We start from the raw sequence: 15085 nt of genomic DNA on the forward strand, positions 1-15085 counted from the left end.
CCCCCCCAGCACTGCTTTACCGCGTTATATCCGAATTCGTGTTATATCGGGGCGCGTTGTATCAGGGTAGAGGTGTGGGTCCTGAAATTAATTAGTTGTAAAACTGTCATTTTATGCTGTGTGGTTTACCTATGATAGCTGTACCTGACATATCTTTTTAAAGTATTTTTTAAACTGCTTTTATGACATAGAATTTGTCATTGTACTTGGGAAAGTTTAAGTTTTTTGAAAATGGGGGAAGTGTCTTGATTATTTACTTAATATTTTCTTTAACTTCAGACCCCTGGTTAATTAGAAAAGACCATAAGAAAAATAAAGACAAGAAAAAGAAGAAAAGTATAGACCCAGATTCCATTCAGAGTGCCTTATTAGCTTCTGGTCTTGGATCAAAACGACCTAGCAGTTTTTCTTCCGTTGCTGTTACCACTGCTTCTAGTACCAATACATCGGGTATGAATGAGTTTTGGAATTATTTAGTCTCTCTACTTTTCCCCAACAATTGCAAAACATTTTAAAAAGCTTAACTTCTTAAGGAATTGTTTTTGTCTATAAATTTCAGCTAACAGTAATACTAACAGCAGCTTTGTAACAAGTCAAGATGCTGTTGAAAGAGCCCAGCAGATGAAAAAAGAATTGCTTGATAAACTGGAAAAACTAGCTGAAGACCTTCCTCCTAATACTTTGGATGAACTTATAGATGAACTTGGTGGTCCTGAGAATGTGGCTGAGGTAGGTCCAGTGTGACTATTGCAAGTGAAGAATTTGCTGTTTCCCTCCATTTCACTCAACGTTTACATGTATTTTAGAAATCTGATTGTGGTATTACTATTTTTCAAGACGTGTAGTGATGTGAGCTGCATATTAGAGGATTAAGCTGATAAGTTCATTAGTCTTGCAGGTCCTTATAACTCCCAACACTATAGAACGAAATGTAAAGACTGGTGAAGAGAAGGGATCTGAATAGATAAGGACTGAGGAAAAACTCTGATTTTATTTTTCTGTTAAAATAATTGTTAGGAGTTTCCTCATTAGGTAAGAAATGCTGGCTTCGGTCTGTCTTTGTACTGTTTCTTAATTTCCTGACTAGTTAGCTAAAGCTGATATACTGTGTGTAGCAACATATGACTGTGCTATTCTCTTTTAACTCCAGGTTTCTCTCCCAAAAATCCAGGCAGGGAGGACTCAGAGTGGAGTTGAGGACCAGGGAGGGCATGTGTGTAAAGCTTCACATAAGGGGCAACATTTTTACTCACTAGCAATAAGAAAATTTTCTCCTGTAGACTTACCTGTCTGTCCAGCAGAAACATTCTTTGTTCCCTTAGTTCAGAAGAGACCCTGTTACTTTCAGTGAAGTTCTTTGGAGTTCTAGTTCCTTTCTTCAGTGCTCTTAAATTCCTCCCCTTACAAGCATCATTTCTGTGATGTTCCTAGCTGCTGATCCAGGGAGCACAGTGTCAAGCTATCATCCTTCACAGCTTTCCATACTTCCATTTACTAAATATTAAATGGCTTGTCTACATGTAGAATTAGTTCACGGCAAGCTGGTGTGTGAATCTACCTTGCACTACTATCCAGTCACAGTCTAGCTGTCTACGGACAACGCGCATCAGCAGGGTGTTTTGTTAACATGTTTTGAGCTAGTTCTGTTCAAAGGGGACTAATCCAGATCAAAGCACTCTGTTAACATGCTTAGTCCTGCAATGAGTGCAGTTGGACTGGACTAGATGACCTCTTGAGGTCCCTTCCAGTCCTGTGATTCTGTGATTCTATGCATCGGGAGGGTGCACACAGACCGTGGCAGGCTATTGCAGAGTAAATTCACACTGCAACTTGCTGCTGCCTAATTGTTTGTGTAGACAAGGTCTTAGACTTACGAGTTCCATGACTTAACTACAATAACAGTTAAATTCTCTAGTTACTAATGATGCTTCCATTATCAGGCAATAAAAAAACACTAAGATTGGTAACCTCTGCTTTATTGGGTTGCCTTTTTGATTCTCAGGGTTATTCCCAAATAGGAGTATTGTGCACCGCTCAGTATTGCCTCAATCAGGCAATTTTCAGTTATAAAATGTATCTTAGTCTTTGGATACTTGCAGTGAATTCTTTTGCTGTCCTCTAAGGATAGTGTGTGAATAAATAGCACTGATGTTTGAAGTAATTTCATGTTCGATCATTTCAGCACCTCTATGATAAGGTTAAAAATGTTCCTTTGTTTTAAAGATGACAGGCCGCAAAGGGAGAGTTGTAAGCAATGATGATGGCAGCATATCTTACGAGTCAAGGTCTGAACTTGATGTACCTGTTGAAATTCTAAATATCACAGAAAAGCAGAGATTCATGGATGGAGACAAGGTAAACTACTTCTGTGTAACTTCAAGGAATAGTTTTATGTTGGAGAAATTATAGCAGGTCTGTCCACAAGTGTATGTGCTAGACTATTAAAATGTGCCGTTCCAAGCACAGTATAATGGAAATTAACTGATCCAGAGAATCATATACCCATTTTGCTCCTAAAAGCTCTGTCAGATACATGACTTCTATTGAATGCCCTGAAGGTCAACAGGCTTTCAGCTGGGAATGGGAATTTAACCTGTAGCTTAAGTCTTTTCTGTTTAAAAGGGGAGACTCAAATTCAAGTTGACACGTGCTTCCAGGAGCCACGCAGAGCGGGAAAAGCCCCCAATCCCGCTCCCCGGTAGGAGCTTGAGGGCTGGATTAAAACGTTTGGAGGGCCAGATGTGGCCCCTGGGCCATTGTTTGCCCACCCCTGTTGTAGAGGCTGTGGAGGCCTGAGTGATATAGCTGACCCTCAACTAAACAGGGACACAGTTATCGGACTAGCTGCACCTCTGACCCCTTGCTGAGTGCATTTGAGTGCACCCGCTTATGTTTCAGGCCACCTCACCTCTCCTGCGATGGAATCATGCAACTTCTCCGGGTCTTAGACTGAGTTCTGCACTGCAGGACACTGGCTCAACCATACTTACCCCCAACAGATCCAGCTGGGTTCATGTACCTCCAGTTCTTCCCTCTGAGAGCTTCTAACCAGTGCATTAGTGACTCAAAACAGCCTTTTTAAATCAAAGTATTTAACAGTAGGAACAAAACAAGAGAAAAGAGGCTTTAAAACTAAAGTTCCACATGTCTGTCTTTCTCTGTCTGTCTTACCTAAAGGCTTACCAGCTTCCTGGAAGCTTAGGAAGGTCTAACTTCTTCAGACCCACAGGTTGGTGTCTGTCCCACCATGAATAGCTGCCAACTACTGTTTCCACATTAGATTGAGCAACTTTAACTGTTTGTAGGCCTTTTGCAGTGTTGTAGCCATGTTGGCTCCAGGATATCTGAGAGACAAGGTAGTTGAAGCAATATATTTTATTGGACCAACTTCTGTTGATGGAAGGTACAAGCTTTCAAACTATACAGAGTTCTTGAGTTCTGAGGAACGAACACCCCCAGACCTGAAGAACTCTATGTAGTTTGAAAGCTTGTACCTTCTATCAACCGAAGTAGGTCCAATAAAATATTTTCTTACCTGCCTTGTTGCTCTGAGAGACCTTTTGGTTCTCAGCCTTTGCAAAACAAGCTGTTAACTTGGCTGGAGCCAAGGAGCTAAGATCTTCCCATTTAATAGCTCAGGCATTGTCTTTTGATTCCCCTCAGTGTTTGGCTGGAGGTGTCTCGTATGGAGTCACTGTCTTGCCTTCCTGCTTGTTTTTCCAACAGTCTGCTAGTAAACTAAATCAATATATTCATACAGTAAATGCTCTAATTAATGGTCTCATACAATATTCATAAGTTAGAGCCTCTCCATATTGCCTATACCCACAGTCCTGTGAGATGCACAAAGACCAACTTGAGAAATCATGTTTTCCATCTGAAAGTTTTACACTGACTACTGTTAAAAGTAACTCCTCAGACTACAGAGAGCCTATTTTTTTAGCTTGGTTGTTATCTTACTACCCTCACTAAATTGTTTGAGTGAGTTGTAACTTAACTTTGCTGTTGCAGTTTTGTTACAAGTTGCATGTAAATATTTAAATCTTTTATCCTATTTTATAAATACTTGAGTATTTTCACCTGAGGATCAAATGCCAAAATGGTTTTGTACTTGGCTATCAAGGTACCCTTATCCAGTGCAGCAGCCTTATAATTTATATTGCTTGTGGTCAGCTGCCACCTTAGTTGCTATAGGAGTTTTTCTCCCTTTCTTTCATGAGGGGCTGGCCTACATTACAGGAGCCACTCCTCTGCCATGGCAGGACTGGATGCAGATCCCTGCTGTTCTCCAACTGCAAGAGGGAGTTGCTGGGGAAGTAAAGTTGATAACCCCCTTTCCTCTCTCAAGGGCTGTGTGCCTCTAGCATTTGTTTAGCCTAAATGCAAGAAAATTAAAGCTGATTCTCTTTCTCCTCCCCCCACCCTCCATGTGACAAGTACCAAAGCTAGTGGTGTAGCTCCAGTCACATATCAATCGGCAATTCCAAAATCAGCTGTTTTTTCACAGATCTGGAAACTACGGTTTGGTCTAAAACTTCTAATTTTTCTTCTATGTAAAAGAACATTGCCATCATCTCAGAAGCTGCCAGCTCAGGTATTTCATTACAAGCCGACCGTAGAGCTAAAAATCAGAGGCGGAGAGTGCACATGACTTTGGAGTTACCATGGAGTGCAGATAGAGCAATACAGCAATTTGGTGAGTTAATGTCTGTGTTTTTAATTCATCAAGTTCAGAAATAATCTTCTGCACCGGGTATGTCGATGGTTAGTTTTGGTATAATATGGAGTATTCTGTTCGTTAAGTGCTGAGTTCTCTCTCTAATTCTGGTGAATAAAAGGGTGGTGTATACAGAGATTTGTAAATGCTAGAATTAGTTGTTTTGCATGTTCTGTGCATCTTCATGAAGTAATCAGAAATTTGGAGTGTTGCATTTGGTAATGTTCATCTGCACATAGTTTTACAGTAGTATTTACAGCATAATCAACAATTTTCTAAATGTTGTCTTGCTAGTGGAGCAGCAGGATTGCTAAATTTAGTTATATTTAAGCTCCACTCCTCCACCCATCCCATAGTAAGGCCAACTGTCTATGCCCCTCAGTAGAATTTTTACCTGTAGGCATAGTGTAAAAAGCCTAAGCAAAATTGGTAGTATACCTTGTTTCATAGTATGTGCATCCACAAACATTTCTCCTTTGTGCATAGCAGTTACTTGTTTCTCTTTACAGGATTTGTCTAAAACTGGGATAAATAGTATGTTTTTCTGAATATTTTTAGTCCCTATCACATTGACTCTACTTAAGAATGTATTAAGTCTGTGTGTGGCAAAAGTATCAGTGTCTCCCAATTGCTTGTTTAGGATTCTGGAGGAGACTTCGTTCTACTTTCCCATCAAATGTTCTATGGAGCTCCTGGTTGGTTTTTGTAACACTTTTTTTTCTCACTTTTAAATACACAGGAAGAACTCACAGATCAAACCAAGTTACTGCACCAGAGTATGTGTTCCTAATTTCCGAATTGGCAGGAGAGCAAAGATTTGCATCTATAGTTGCCAAAAGATTAGAGAGCTTGGTAAGACTGTTACATATAACTCAGTTAAAGCAGTGTACAGAGTTTATTTTTCAGTACAGAGATCTTTTGTATGTTTTAATTACAAAGATATTGTCTTGACAGGGAGCTCTCACTCACGGTGACAGAAGAGCAACAGAAACTCGAGACCTTAGCAGGTTCAACTTTGACAACAAGGTGACATCTTTGGTTTTTTTGTTTTGTTTGGTTTGTTTTTTAAATAAAAAAATACTTATACTAGGCAAAATGAAAAACTACCTGTGCCTGTAAAGGAATCCCCCCCCCTCATTCTTTTTTGAACTGTTGCATTTTGCTTCGCTCTCTGCCTGCTGTTTGGGGCGGGAATGTTGTACTCTGCTTAGAAAGTGCCATGTAAAATTACAGCATATATAGATGACTTAATCTACCAGGTAAAGTTCCATGTTTTAACCCTAAGCAGTTTGCTGTCTTTCAGTCAATATGTTGAGCATCCTGAACCTTGGGAAATGAGCATGTTAAGGAGAAATTAACAGACTGGGCTATTACCATACAGTACATCTTGTTAAACTGAGACATTGATTAGAATTTTCCCATTTTCTTCTTCCATGCTCTAATTTGGTTGTTTGTAATTTGGATTATGAATGGAAAAACTATATTCAGGCAAGGATTAAAAATAGTTCTTTAACCCAGGGTGTATATCAGCATGCATACTATGATTCTGAGGCTTAACCCATATGCAAAATTTTTACAGTACTGTACCTTAATCTTTTTTCTTAATACAGTATGGGAGAAATGCTCTGGAGATAGTTATGAAATCCATTGTGAATTTAGATTCCCCAATGGTGTCCCCACCTGCTGACTATCCTGGAGAATTTTTTAAAGGTAATTGTAATTCACTGTTTTCTAGCCTCTAGTTTTTGGTCATCCTTTTTCAAAAACACTTATTTCTGTTTTTCTAAATGGTAGTGAGTTAGGTTTAAATGTAAAGAATTATTCTTGATATCAAGTGGCTTAATTCTGTTCATATTACCAGTACAGTTCTTCTAATTTTGTTTAAATTAACTTGTGAATTTTGTGTACTAGTTCATAACCCAAACATGAGATCCATTTCCCCCATGATAAATACAGCTGAATATAATTCCCATAAAAATGTTTAAGGGAACATATATGGTTATTGTATGCATAGGAAAATTTGAAATTAAATTCTCTTCTCTTTTCCTATGGGTACCAATTTCAGGGAATGCTACAATCTTGTCTAGTTATGACTATTTAACCACAGTACTACCAGCGACTGTTTAAAAACCTTGCCTGGTTGTCATCCTTTTTAAAAAGCTTATTTTGCTCTTTGGTTGATCAAAAATGTAGTAATATTGGTATTCTTCTCTACCCATGTTTTGACTGGACCAGAAGCTAAGACTTTGTATTGTGACTTCCTAGCATATGGATCAGTCACAAATTTTATATAATATGGGTTGTGCAAAGATTTGGAATTGGATTTTTGGGGCAGGAGTGGGGATTATCTGCTGCTCCAGAGGTAACACAAATATTGCTTTCCTAGCTATTTTCATTTTCTTGGCAATGATATGCTTATTCAGAGGACAGGACAAAAGTGGCTTCAGTCCTTGTAACTTTTTCTTCCCTTAGATGTTCGGCAAGGATTAATAGGTGTGGGCCTAATAAATGTAGAAGACCGATCAGGAATTCTGACACTTGATAAAGGTATTGTTTTTGGTATATCTGTCAATGTTGATAGCTGATGTATAATTTATTGTCAAATCAGAAATCACTTTTGTGATTATAAAACCACAGACCTGGCAGTGAGATTTGGGGGTAAATGTGGCACCTGAAACTTTTATTTCATTTATGTCTAGATTTGAAGTTAATCTCTTTAAGAAATGTATGCTTTATTTCAAAACCACATGTTTTGATTGTTTGAGAAATTTGATTTTAGTTAATTTTTAAAACATTTGAATTCTAGTTTAGGACTTAACTTGTACCAGAATTCTCTCTCCTAAGCGGTGCACTTTATACATCATATGTGATTCTTTTTAGATTACAACAATATAGGAAAGTTCCTGAATAGAATTCTGGGTATGGAGGTGCATCAGCAGAATGCTTTATTCCAGTATTTTTCGGATACGTTAAATGCAGTTATACAAAATGCTAAAAAGAATGGAAGATATGACATGGGTATTTTAGGTAAGTCAATCAAATTTCTTAAATTTTTTTCTGCTCCTTAATCTGCTTCTTTTACACAAATTCTTCCATTCTTGGTTTGGTTTTTTTAAGATCTTGGGTCTGGAGATGAGAAGGTCAGAAAGGCAGATACTAAGAAGTTTTTAACTCCGGGATACTCTACCTCTGGACGTGTAGAATTATACACAGTAAGTTAATTCCATTTTCTTCAAACTGCCCTAACTTTAGTTGCCCTTGAAAATCCTTAATTTGAAACTTCAGTTCTTAAATTGAGACTTGGCATCCTACTATGGAGGCTTGTAAACCTGTTATTGAAAGAATGAAGTTCCTTGTCTTCTTGTAAAGAGCACTGTTAATTGTTTTGACTTAATTGTTTGTATGTAATCTCAGTAACTATTCCAAAATGTGTTTAAACATCCTTGTTTTAATGTCTCTTGTAGATCAGTGTAGAAAGAGGTATGTCTTGGGAAGAAGCAACTAAGATTTGGGCTGAGCAAACTGGACCAGATGACGGATTTTATTTATCTTCGCAAGTGAGAATCTACTATTAAAATGTTCTTTTCATATTTCTCAGCTGCATTTTTTTTTTAACAGAACAATTTTAGGGCTGCCCCAATAAACTTCACTAACTTGATTTCTTTCACATTAAGTGTGTAGAGTGAATATATTCAGAACTTTAAGATTTTAATTTAGTACAATCACTTTTTTTATTCAGTTTAGCAAAATGCTTTCAGATTTTTATAAATGAGCACATTCATTTTAAAAATGATTTTGTGGTTTATGTAACTTTTTTTAATCATCAAGCACTGATGACAAAACACTACTTTTTAAGACATTCAGGACAGGTATCAAATGTAACCATACACTTAGTTTTAAGTGGTATTCATCTTAAAATGTGTGTGCTCATCCTACATGCAAGGAAAACAGTGTATAATCTCAGACATTAGGGTGTGGATTATGGTAATCATGACACACCTCTTGGAAGCCAGTGCCCCTACCTTTCACCTCGTGCCAAACTACCATTAAGGCATGTCATTACTAGACCATAATACACACCCTGTTTCATCATATTGGTTAATTCTGTACTCTTTTTAGTTGTGAACCAATATGTATATAGAATTAGAATCTGGATAGTCATTCAACACCTAATCTACTTCTGTCCACATTTATTGTACACATAATTATTTAGGAAAGACACTGCCCATGTTTAAACTTACAAAATAATAATTTTTTTTTTCAGATAAGAAATAATAAGAAAACTGCTATCTTGGTAAAGGAAGTGAATCCCAAAAAGAAGCTTTTCTTAGTATACAGACCAAACACTGGAAAACAACTCAAATTGGAAACGTATGCAGACCTGAAAAAGAAATATAAGAAGGTGACCTTTTAAATCAACATTACTTAAAAAGTAGTTTCTTTGTGGTGAAAGACAATGCAGGATTTTTCAAAACTATGTCTGTCCATACACAATATGGTGGCAAGTTATAGAAATACTGCATAAACAACATTGGTTAAGTAAACTTCATCCAGTACAAGCCTATAGTTATCTTTATCCAAAAAGATCTTTAGGGCTTTGCAAGCCTGCCTAAACAAATAGTGTTTTGTATCTGCAAAAACTTATCAAAAGATCAATCGTTCCATTAAGACTTTCCACAACCTAGAAGCAGCTTTCCAAACATCAACTAGGGAGAAGGTTCAACTGCAATTCAACTTACAGAAGATGCTTTATCCCCAACATGTTTGACCACTAGGTACAATATACTCTAACCATACATGATTCTGCACTTTAGAAACAGTAGCAGGGAAACAGCCGAAAGTGCTGAAATTAATCCTTTCATTTGTCCCTCAAGATTGTATCAGAGCAACACAATTGCTTTAGTAGCCTATGTTTTCATAGGCAAGTTAAGAACTTACACTATGCTTATAAGAATAAGTGAATGAAGTGCACTCAAGTGTGACGATGTCTTTGAGCTTGTCATTTTATAAACGAGGTTCTTGGATCTAGACATCTCAATCAGTGAGATTCTACTATACCTAAACGTTTATTGACATCCTTAGCAGGATTTCCACTTTTAGCATGGATGAACCAAAATGCTTGCCGAGCAATATAACTTGGGATTGTTCGTATTTAGTACTAAAAACAAAAAACAAAACCATAGGCATATCGATATTATCTGTTGCCCCATTGCTACAAGCAAAATACAGTGTGCTGTTCTGTAGTTTTCAGAAGCCACGTTTATATTTTAATACAACTTTTAAATGGCTTTTCAGGTACCTTCTGAAGATGCTCTACCACATTGGCTAGAGCAGTACAATTCATCGGCAGATACCTGTACCCATGCTTATTGGTTAGTATTTATATGTATATAAACAGGTTTTCTACCAAGGTGTTTGACTAAATCTGTTACTTTATCACTTGGACCAGGAGTCTGCTGTTTAATTAATCAACTTTTCATCCATATCTTCATAAAAATTCCAAGAGCCAATATTGGTCACTTCATGTAATTTCTGAAGGAGTCTCAAAGTCAACAGTCCAAGTGGTAATCTGCAACTTCTTACCTTACAAGAGAGATGAAACTATGAACTTGTTTTCAGACTTCAATTTTTAGTTCAGAGTGGGCATAATGAAGAACTTTTGTAATAACCCAGAGGGACTAAAAGTATCTCATGCTTTGGTAAACATATTGATCTGTTGAGATTTATTCGATATAACTAACTTGAAAAAATGTAAACTCAGTAACTTTAGCTAGATTCAGAGTTTAGATGGTTGAACTAAAGAACATTAGTTTTAATGCTGATTCTCCTAGCAGTATGCTGTTAAACCCTCAACATCTGGTGCCTTGACTTCTCAGTGCTAACCACTGATGAAGAATGTCAGTGTGTTAGTACCCGAACAGCTGAATTTGTTTACAGAGCACTTACCCTCTTGCTATTTCTAATGGACATTATTGGTCAGAGCCTCAGCTGGTGTAAATTAGTGTAGCTCTAGTTACTTACACCTGCTGAGGATCTAGCCCGAGATGTACTTTAAAAGCCATTTTGTGAAGTAGCTTTATCTATGTCCCCATCGCACTATCCAGCTTGACTATCTTCACTTTCTCATCCTTTAGTGTTTACTTACACAAGTACAGATCATTTGAATTGTAAAATACTCTCCCTTTTTCTTTAATGTGTTAAACTCTCTTCCTCCTCCAGGAGAGGCAATTGTAAGAAAGCAAGCCTGGGATTAGTTTGTGAAGTGGGCCTCCGCTGTCGAACTTACTTCGTCTTGTGTGGTTCAGTACTAAGTGTCTGGACAAAAGTGGAAGGAGTTCTAGCCTCTGTGAGTGGTACAAATGTGAAAATGCAAATAGTTCGGCTAAGGGCAGAGGATGGACAGAGGATTGTAGGTAAGCAAGTTTGTCCGTTATTTTACCTTGTCTCTGCTGGACCACATAGCAGTCAGTTAGACTCAGTGTACAGACTGAAGAGTTATCTTCTGAGTTTGTGTAGGAGGTATACAGGTACACATAGAGAGTAGGCCTTTGTGCCTTACTATAAGTAAGTATTTTGACTTCTGTATTATGAGTTGTTTGCATGAGGTTAAAGGGGAGGAACTATTCCAAACCAGCCTTCTGTGAAAACTTCCACCGGCTAGAGCTGAAGAGCAAAAAAAAAAATGTAGTGGGTGTGAATCACTTCAGGCTAAGCAGCAGGCGCACTGTCGAAAAGGTAAGGGTCGTTGCACCCCTACACTACTGGACCAGTGTGTTGCACTTTCCCCCTCCTGTTTATCACCTGATGCATATTTCCCAACAAAGGCAAGATCCACCTCTGCCCCAATACACCTGTGGTTCTCTCTGCCACCCAAGTCTTTTCCACCCAGCTATCTTTAAAACCAGAGTCACTCCCCTTTTCGGCCTTGAAGAGGGGTGGCAAACCCTTAATTCAACCACTAAAATACTCACTTCTGTAGTGTTTGTGGGCTATTGAAGCCATGGCTGAAAAGTATGCGTGGAGAATGTAGGCCTTAGCACAGAGGTGAGCAAACTTTTGGCCTGAGGACCACATCTGGGTATGGGAATTGTATGGCAGGCCATGGACGTTCATGAAATTGGAGGTGCGGGCTCTGGGGTGAGGCCAGGGATAAGGGGTTTGGGGTGTAGGAGGGAGCTGCAGGCTGGGGGTGGAGCAGAGGGGTTGGAAGTATGGAAGGGGGCTATGGGCTGAGGCAGGATGTTGAGGTGTGGGAGGGGGTACGGGCTCTGGGCGCAGGTTTCAGAGTGGGGCCAGAAATAAGTTCAGTGTGTGGGAGGGGGTTCTGGGCTGGGGCAGGGGGTTGGTGTAGGAGGGGCTGGGGGTGCAGGCTCTGGGGTGGGGCTGTGGATGAGGGGTTTGGGGTGCAGGGTGCTCCAGGCTGGGATTGAGGGTTCAGAGGGTGGAGGGGAATCAGGGCTGGGGCAGGTGGTTGGGGTGTGGGAGGGAGATGAGGGGTGCAGGCCCTGGGCAGCGCTTACCTCAAGCAGCTCCCAGTAGCAGCAGCATGTCCTCCTCTCTGGCTCCTCCATGGAGGTGCAGTCAGGTGACTCTGCGCGCTGCCCCATCCGCAGACCACCCCTGCAGTCCCATTTGGCCACAGTTCACGGCCAATGGGATCTGCAGGGGCGGCACTTTGGCCAGGGGCAGTGTGTGGAGCCCCCTAGCTGCACCTGCGTGTAGGAGCTGCAGGGGAGACATGCTGCTGCTTCTGGGAGCTGCACAGAGCGACGGCATGAGCAGGGCAAGCCCCCGACCCGCTCCCCGGTGGGAGCTTCAAAGTCGGATTAAAAGGTCTGATGAGCCAGACGCGGGCCGTAGTTTGCCCGCCCCTGCCTTAGCAGCTTAACTCAAATGTCCCTAAACTCAGTGAAGATGTTTAAACTGGGTTTTGTTTTTTTTCTCTTCATTCCTGAACTTCTGTGGTTTTGTCATCTTCTGTTCAACCAGGAGAGTGAATAAATGGCCAACTGCTGCCTTGTGCATCATTTAGTTGAAGGTACAGCAAGAGTAGTTGAAGCTGTACTTTCCTAAAGACAACTTGCATTTTTTTCTCTGCTAGTCTGTGACTGAAGGATCAGATGACTTCTGAATGTATTACTTTTAGTTGGCAATAGAACCTGTTGTAGCGCTCAATAAATTCTTAAAGCCCTTGACATAAAAAGATTTAATTTTCTATGCAAAAGCTACTGCTGACATTTAAGGAACTTGGAACTATTGGCCTAAGTTCTTAAACATACAAACATTGTATACATGTATGAAGTACAACTGACTTGTTGCTAATTACAGGTTTGCTCATTCCTGCAAATTGCGTATCGCCCCTTGTAAACCTCCTGTCAACATCAGACCAGTCTCAACAGCTTGCAGTACAACAGCAGCAGATATGGCAGCAACATCACCCACAGAGCATCACCAACTTCAACAATGCATAAGAGGACAGACTACAGATGTTGACTTTGGTGTTTGAGAAAAGGCTGTAAAAGCATATCACTTGCATAAAAATCAGGGACAGATTCCAAAGAAATATTTTTTCAGTTCAGTTGTGTGCTCTCAGAAGTACTTTGGGAATAAAGAGGTACATAAAGGATGGTAGAACTGAAAGCCAGCAGTTGCTTATGGTGGTGCATCTGTCTATGCTCTCTGTAGAGCTTCCTGTTTGCTTTTACTTTTGGCCTTTTAAGCCACAAACCACAAATTTTGTTTGAAAATGCTTGAAAATTCCCAAACAGGCTTTATTTTTATCTTGTCATACAGTGCTCAGGGTTTAACGCAGTACATCAATGCCATTGCTGTGGGAGATAACCTCGAATGCATGTATTGAGTATATATAGAAAATATATATTGGTTTTTTTCTCTTCAGCTTGTAAGTTTATATAAGCATGAAAACTAGAGATTGCACATCATGCATTCATTCAGGTTCCTTCCCAGTTTGTTTGACAGTGCATGTCTTTGGAAACAGGCATGAACAGGATAAACACCCCAGTCAAGAATTCCGAGAGAAACAATCTTAGTTGTACAGCATTGGTTATTGCATTTTTATAGTGTTTATACCCAAGTATTGCATTTTTTCTGGTTCTCTCCTGGAGGTTATATATTTGAGTCTGCAACATGTTTTTTGTGATAAGCATCTTAAATTAAAAAGTTACTTCATTTTAATGTATTAATGGTATTCCTAATGTGTAATGCAAAGATGGCTAAAAGCCTTTCCTTTAAAATTAAAATATTTCCTTAATCCGAGGTGACTATGGAAACTAAGTGCAAATTCACTTCCACCTCACATACAATCTTATATTTTTTACTTCATTAATGTAATTTAATTTGTCACTTGTAAGATGAAACCTTACTTGAGCTGTAAATTAGACAATGGGAAACTCTTGAGGGTTCCGCTATATGTGCTGTTTCTGTTACCCAGTAACTTGAATACTGTTTAATATGTTGTAAGACATTGTAGAGTTTATCTGGAGCTGTTTAAAAGAAATTGTAATGTACAAATGTGAATAGTCACTTATCTATAATATGGGTAAGTTTTGTTTTGCCTATAATAGTAGATGTTTATAAGAAAGTGAAGGACAATGTTTGTCATTTCTTGCTTGCACAGGTTGCACTATTGAAAAATTGAGATTGTATAAACCTGTCCAAAAAACTGCAAGATACCAAAATCTTGTAGATGTCAAATAAAACGTTATTGTACTAACAAAACTGGAGTCTTGTTTAGGCAATCACTGTATTCCAAAAAATTAACAAGTCTAGTTTGGCATTCAACAAGACTTGAATGGTCCAACCTACTTAAGCTAGTCTTCTGTCGTATGGTCCATATCAGTCTTTAAGTTGAGCTAGTTTAGTATCTGAGACAAGGGATAAACTCTATACTGAACTTCAGTATATATTTTACAAGTAAAGATAGTGCTGTAAGTACAGTAAAGATAAGGGTAAATGGTTGACCTGATGGCGACTTAGTGCTGTGATCCATTGTAGTGCCTGCTTCATTTCCTTAAACACTTACTCAGTGGACCAGATTCTGAAGTCTCAGTGATGTAAATTTGGGATAACTATGGAACTGAGATCAGAAATTGATCTAATAACCTTAGATTTAACTCCGTTAGGTTAATGATCAGTGGGAAGTCCCGTTATTGCACTAGTATTAGCACATGCAGCACTAATCTAGGAAGAACTCATGAATTTGGGGGAAAATGTGTGTGTGCAGGAAGTTCCATGTTTTATTCAGCCAGCAATTGAACAAACTGAAATGCATTTTGAAATAAAGATTTGTAACTACAATTGATGTGTCTGAGGCTAATGCTGGCAGCAGCTAAACTGCGAGAAAGGATT

The 15085-nt window shown here is 39.0% G+C and overlaps 1 protein-coding gene across 2 annotated transcripts in view; it reads left to right on the forward strand.

The window, feature by feature from the left end:
• The window catches only part of SBNO1 (strawberry notch homolog 1), a 40672-nt gene extending 27147 nt beyond the window's left edge, over positions 1 to 13525 (forward strand). For both annotated transcript variants that reach the window (XM_054006206.1, XM_054006207.1), the window contains 15 exons: positions 280 to 450; positions 560 to 729; positions 2224 to 2355; positions 4561 to 4696; positions 5457 to 5569; positions 5672 to 5743; positions 6328 to 6427; positions 7190 to 7264; positions 7598 to 7744; positions 7835 to 7929; positions 8182 to 8274; positions 8982 to 9119; positions 10013 to 10089; positions 10937 to 11130; positions 13046 to 13525. In XM_054006206.1, coding sequence (XP_053862181.1) covers positions 280 to 450; positions 560 to 729; positions 2224 to 2355; positions 4561 to 4696; positions 5457 to 5569; positions 5672 to 5743; positions 6328 to 6427; positions 7190 to 7264; positions 7598 to 7744; positions 7835 to 7929; positions 8182 to 8274; positions 8982 to 9119; positions 10013 to 10089; positions 10937 to 11130; positions 13046 to 13188 — 1856 coding nt within the window. In that variant the 3' untranslated portion in view covers positions 13189 to 13525. The remainder of the gene's footprint in view (positions 1 to 279; positions 451 to 559; positions 730 to 2223; positions 2356 to 4560; positions 4697 to 5456; positions 5570 to 5671; positions 5744 to 6327; positions 6428 to 7189; positions 7265 to 7597; positions 7745 to 7834; positions 7930 to 8181; positions 8275 to 8981; positions 9120 to 10012; positions 10090 to 10936; positions 11131 to 13045) is intronic.
• Positions 13526 to 15085: the final 1560 nt, after the last annotated feature.

The sequence above is a fragment of the Malaclemys terrapin genome, chromosome 16, assembly GCF_027887155.1.
Source record: "Malaclemys terrapin pileata isolate rMalTer1 chromosome 16, rMalTer1.hap1, whole genome shotgun sequence".
NCBI classification, from domain to species: domain Eukaryota; kingdom Metazoa; phylum Chordata; order Testudines; family Emydidae; genus Malaclemys; species Malaclemys terrapin.